General features: G+C 48.6%; 1 protein-coding gene across 15 annotated transcripts in view; it reads right to left on the reverse strand.

The window, feature by feature from the left end:
• Nucleotides 1–1,401, reverse strand: part of LOC144295815 (phospholipid-transporting ATPase IB) — a 570,630-nt gene extending 569,229 nt beyond the window's left edge. For 11 of the 15 annotated variants that reach the window (XM_077868357.1, XM_077868362.1, XM_077868360.1 and 8 more), the window contains exon 1: nt 1,190–1,401. Coding sequence is in view for 4 of the 15 variants with exons in the window: in XM_077868351.1 (XP_077724477.1) it covers nt 704–779 (76 nt within the window). In the remaining 11 variants the exon portion in view is untranslated. Of the gene's footprint in view, nt 1–703; nt 848–1,189 lie in introns of those variants that run through there. The other 4 variants (XM_077868351.1, XM_077868350.1, XM_077868363.1 and 1 more) reach the window with 1 other exon arrangement.
• Between the last annotated feature and the right edge of the window lie 4,599 nt (nt 1,402–6,000).

The raw sequence follows: 6,000 nt of genomic DNA on the forward strand, positions 1-6,000 counted from the left end.
CCCCTCTGAAGCTCTCTTTCAACTGTTCACCATGTAAGGGAGGGATCTGGGTAACGCAGCGTGGATCATAATCAGGGAGCATCCAGCTTAACACGCTCGGGGTTCTAAATATGTTCGCAACCAACGAAATGCACGAGTCCAGCCGTGAGCGGCCGGGGCCGTGCTGCGAGGCCAGGACTGCGGGCTCCAGAGGAGCAGCAGGCGTCGGGACGCGGACGCGCGAGCGCGGGGCGTGCGGGGACCGAGCCTGTGCGCCGAGGCTCCCCGGGGCTCTGCGGCAGCAGCGCGCGCGCGGGCGGGGCGGGGCGGGGCAGGGCGGGGCAGGGCAGACGCCCCGCGCTCTGAGCGCCCCCCGAGCCGCGGCCCGGCACCCCCGCGCAGGGCGGCAGGGCATGCGCGCGGCGGCTGGCGCGAGCACACACACACCCACACACACACACACGCGCGCGCACACACACACGCACACGCACCGAGCGCGCACACGCACCCCGGGCCCGCGGGCGGACGGGGGTCTCTGGCGCCCCCGCCCCTCCCGGCGGCGCAGGTGTCGGGCAGCCCCGCGCTCCAGGGGCCGAGAGCGCCGCGCCGCGGGGGCCCCGCGCAGGGAGGCGGGCGGAGGGCGGGGCGGGGGCGGGGGCGGCTCCCCCCGCCCGCGGCGCCCCCGCCCGGCCGACCCTCCCCGCGCGCGCCCCTCCCCGCTCACCAACGGACGAGCGGATCCGCGACCTTCGGGGCAGGGACATCTTAGGAGCTGCGTCTAGGCCGGAGGCGTTGGGCATCGCGCCCCGGGCGGGGGCGAGGCGGCCCCGGGCGCTCGGCGGGGGCTGCGCGCTGGGCGGGGCGCAGGGGCGGCGGCCCGAGGGCCATGGGTGGGCGCGCTCCCGGGCCGGACGGCGGGGCGCGGGGGGCGCGGGGGGCGCGGGGGCCGCGCCTGTGCCGCCGCCGAGGACGCCGCGCCGGCCGTGCCGCAGCCTCGGGCCAATGCGGCGGCGCCGGCGGACGCCACGGCTGCGGGCCGGCGGGCCCGGGAGGGGGGCGCGGGGCGGGGCGGGGCGGGGCGCGGAGGGGCCCGGCGGCGGGAGGCGCGGGCCGCGGGGGCCGTGGGGCGTCCCTCGGGGCGGGGGCTCTGCCCGGACCCGACGCGCCTCCCGGCCCTTCTCGGCCTGTGCCCGTCCGCTGCGCCCTTTACCTGTCACTCGTCCTGCGGTGCAGGTGTCCCGTGCGAGCCCTTCAGGGCTCAGAGCGTCCTTCCTGTTCTCGGTTTCTGCCCCGGGTCCATTTTGGTGCGCTCGGTCTCCGTTCTTCAAGGGACAGGTATTTCGAAGACGCAGGGCCTGGAACTAAAAGAAATCCTGAGCCCCCGGACTCCTAACCCCCAACCCGCTTAGAATTCTAATTTGGTGGCATGTTAAAACTGTAAGGAGCCCTTAGGAATGCTGCTCAGCTCGCGCCACACACACGCACACGCACACACACACCCCGACACACCTTCCGTAGGAAACAAAGTCCATGAGAGGTGAGGTGAATTGTCCAAGGTCACTTGATCCATTTTTTGTTTTTACTCATCAGTGTTTATACCGCGTTTGGTCCTTCTGGGCACAGTTCCATAAAAAGGGGGGGGGGAGGCTGAATCTGTTTAATATCTGATGAAATTCTGACCTCAGAATGAAAACAAAGATGATTCAAGAAGAGTCCGACCTTACATTTATTGATGTGCTCATCACATTAAATTTAACATAAACATGGAGGGCTGATGAGAAGGACAGAGTTCCGCAGAAAGAATTGGTGCCCCATGAGAAAACACCTATGCAGCCCCTCAACCTCCTACTGGCTATCTCTGCTCCGAGTTTTCTTAGGAAAAAATAGCAGAAGGGATGGACAGTAGGCTGGCAACTTTAGCTTCCAAGTAGGAGTCCCTGCTTGTGTCTTCTGGGCTCTCAAAACAAAACAAAACAAAAAGTGGTTCTAATAAGAAATGAGTTTTCAGTAGGATGTTGAAGAAGAAAATTTTCTAAATTGTTGAGCTGAACTTCAGGATGGGGAGATGTTTTCTCAGTGGGTCCTCATAGCTGCTGAAGGTAAACTTCAAGCCGCTTGATCCTGGCAGTGACTTTGTCAAAAACTTTGTCTCTAATAATTCAGTCAATTTTCTATTGATGATAACCCTTTGAAGGCTAAGCAGAACTGAAAAGGACTTGAGTGAAAAATGGAGTTTTTTCAACCCCAAATTTTAGGATGAAAAATGTTCCTATCATAACCAGATGGAAAAAGAAAGCGTAGATAGAAGTTATTTTTCATTTTTGAGAAGCTGAATATGTTAAATATAGAACATTGCTTTGACCACCACAGATTGACCCAGTGCCTTGCCCTGATTTTGTGCATCCTTATCATGAAATGAATAGGGGCACTTCTGTTTCTGTAGCTTCTCAGAACCAAAACTTCTCTAACAACTTGGTAGAGCATTGAGATTCAGTTGGCCCACTTTGAAGATGACATGGTAGGTGCAAGGAGCAATAAATGGGTAATTCATTTGAATTTGTGTTCTCTCATTGACTGCCATGGTTAATTTCCCTGATCTGACTAGTTAGCATCTCTCTTGGGAACTTAAGGATGGCATTTCACTATGGAATCCAGACCAAACTCCTATCTTTGAGATCTTCTACAGACATACACGCACAAAGAACAAAAGCTAGCCGATGACCAGTATTTACTATTAGTCTTAGAATCCAAATGCCAATATGGATCATTCAGGAACTGGTATGTGACATCTGGGAGAAATATATTCATCCACGTCAGAGGCAGCCTAGGCTAGAACCAAAGGAGATGCAAGAAACTTGTAAAAAAAAAAAAAAAAAGGCAATGCAAAATCAGAGCAATAGGGATAGAGAAATTTATTTTTTGTCTCTATCCTATAGAAGCAAGAACTTCTCAAGAAAGAGCATTTGCCTCAATTCTCTAGAGTCACCACCTCCAGCATTTACAAGTCAGGTGACAGAAGCAGCATGGAGAAGAAAATCCCTCCAAAGACAGGCCAACCAGGATACACCAAGCCCCTAGCACTGTGGGTTGATAAATATCACTGAGCTAAGTCAGAGTAGCTCTTTTCGTCGTAATGTATGATGTCGAATAAAAGGAGGAATTGGAGTTTCTCCATCCTCTCTATACTCTCTGCCCCCTCGCTAAGCAATGAGATGGGCCAAGACACACCCATCTCCCAGAGAGAGAACCCCCCCCCCACCAACATACACACATACACACCGTGGTGTGACTGCAGAAAGGCTGAGCATGTTTTCAAGATTCCAAGGAAGGAAATCTTGGCAGCACAGTCTGATGCTAAGGAGCTAGGGCTTTCAAGCAGTTCTTCCTATGACCATCTTAAATTCTATTTTAACTTAAGTCCATTCTTATTTAATCTTCATGGTTCTAGAGAGCAACCAGCTTGCATCCTTCTCGAGTTCTTTCATATAAATTAAGATTTTGAGCCATTCCTTAAGCTCCTTTCTTCAAACTAAAACCCTATTTCTTTTTAAAGTGTTTACACATGAAAAAATATTCATACATGTATACATATATGTATATCCCTTTTATGTGTGTACATATATGTCTATACAGAGGTAAACATTTTTAAAAAGGAAATTGCATATCTATGCCATATAAAAAGGTACAGAGATGCATATAGCATTCATCCGTGTACCTACGTCCCCAGTTTAGGTAACAATATAGACAGAGCGGAAGGCACTACTAATCTCTAACGCCTTCCCTTTCCCTCTGTCCCCATATCAATTTCCTTTTAGGCTTTCTTCATAGGGCCTCTTTCCTCTTTCCCTGTTGTTATTTACAAACAGGCTACAAAGCAACCCTGATAGTATTGGGCAAAGAATCCAGGAAGGAAGATGATTTAATAAAAAACTTTATTCTTCTATGGCAGGCTTCTACAACATCCTGTAAATGTGTTCTGATGACTCCAGATTCCTTTCGCTTTACACCATATCCCAAATTGAAGCAAAGAAGAAATATTCAGTAGAACAGTCAATAAGGACTGAAAGGGCAAGTGCCCTAGAACCCTTCCCCCTCAATGACTTATTAGCATTCATGTCTGGCTTTTGATGCTGGCTGCAGCTGGAATCTTTGCTGGGGCTGTCATCTGGTATACTTCACCGTGTCGTCTCCAGGTAGCCTGGGCTTCCTCACAGCATGGTGGCTGCTTCCAAGAGTCCCAGGAGACAGCCAGGTGGAGGCTATGGCATCTTTTCTAACCTAGCTTGGGAAATCATGCAGTATCACCCCTACCACAACCTGTTGAGGCAGTCACAAAGGCCCAGTCACTTCAAGAGGACAGGAAATAGACTCTAGCTCTTGATGGAAAAGGGGCAAGATTCTGCTAGACGGTAAGGATTGGAAACACTGTTGCAGCCATTTTTGAAAGTATAATCTATCAAAACTAGCAACAAATAATTTTAATAAAATATAATTGCACCAAAATAATAAAATTTTTATGGATATTAATGAAAGACACGCAAGACATTGAAAATAAGGGACCCAAAAACAAAATTGAAGGACATACATTACCTGTTTTCAAATCTTTTTTTTTTTAATTTTTATTTATTTATGATAGTCACAGAGAGAGAAAGAGAGAGAGGCAGAGACATAGGCAGAGGGAGAAGCAGGCTCCATGCACCGGGAGCCTGATGTGGGATTCGATCCCGGGTCTCCAGGATCGCGCCCTGGGCCAAAGGCAGGCGCCAAACCGCTGCGCCACCCAGGGATCCCCTGTTTTCAAATCTTAACTGTAGTGTGAATTCTGGTCAACATAGTGTAGTGTAGACACATGAATAGACAGATCACTAAAATAAAGTCCAGAAATAGTTCCATGTATATATGGTTAAATAATTTTGACAAAGACACCAAAACAACTCAATAGGGAAAATATAGTATCTTCAATAAATAGTGCTATTACAGAGATGCCTGGGTGGCTCAGTCAGTTAAGCATCTGCCTTTGGCTCAGGTCATGTTCTCCAGGTCCTGGGATTGATCCCCACATTGGGCTCCCTGCTCAGCAGGGAGTCTGCTTCTCCCTCTTCCTCTGCCCCTCTTCCTACTTGTGCTTTCTCTCTCTCTCAAATAAATAAAAGCTTTTAAAAAATAGTTCTATAACAACTTGATGTTCTTATGAAAAAAAATAAGCCTTGATCCCTTAACCATACCAAATAATTAATTCAAAATGGATCATAAACTTAAAGTCTAAAAAAACTAACTTTCTCTTCTAGGAGAAAATATGTCTTACACAAGACATAGAAAGCACTAACCATAAAAGAAAAAACTTATAAATTGGACATTATCAAAAATAAAACTTCTGGGGACACCTGGGTGGCTTAGCGGTTGAGCGTCTGCCTTCAGCTCAGGGTGTGATCCCAGGATCTAGGATCAAGTCCCATATCAGGCTCCTTTCGGGAAGCCTGCTTCTTCCTATCCCTGTGTCTCTGCCTCTCTCTCTCTCTCTCTCTCTTTCTCTGTCTCTGTCTCTCATGAATAAATAAAATCTTTTAAAAAATAAAATAAAACTTCTGTTCATCAAAAAACATCACCAAGAAAACAAATAGGTAACCCACAGACCAGGAGAAAACATTCACAATGCATACATCTGACAAAAGGCCTGTTTCTAGAATATATGTCACTACTACAACTCAATACTAAAAAGACAAATTGAATTTGTTAATGATCAGGAAAATGCAAGTTAAAACACAATAACATTCCACTACACACCAGGATGCTGAAATCAAGATTAACAACTCTGAATACTGTAGAAAGATGGTGAACAACCAGAATCCATACTTGCTGGTGGGAGCGTAAAATGTTATAACCACTTTGAAAAACTTGTAATTTCCTATACAGTTGAATGTATACCTTCCCTATGACCCAGAAATTCTACTTCGAGGTACTTGCCCAAGAGAAATGTACACATATTTACAAAAAGACTTTAAAAATATTAATAGCAGCTTT

The sequence above is a fragment of the Canis aureus genome, chromosome 24 (assembly GCF_053574225.1).
Source record: "Canis aureus isolate CA01 chromosome 24, VMU_Caureus_v.1.0, whole genome shotgun sequence".
NCBI classification, from domain to species: Eukaryota; Metazoa; Chordata; class Mammalia; order Carnivora; family Canidae; genus Canis; species Canis aureus.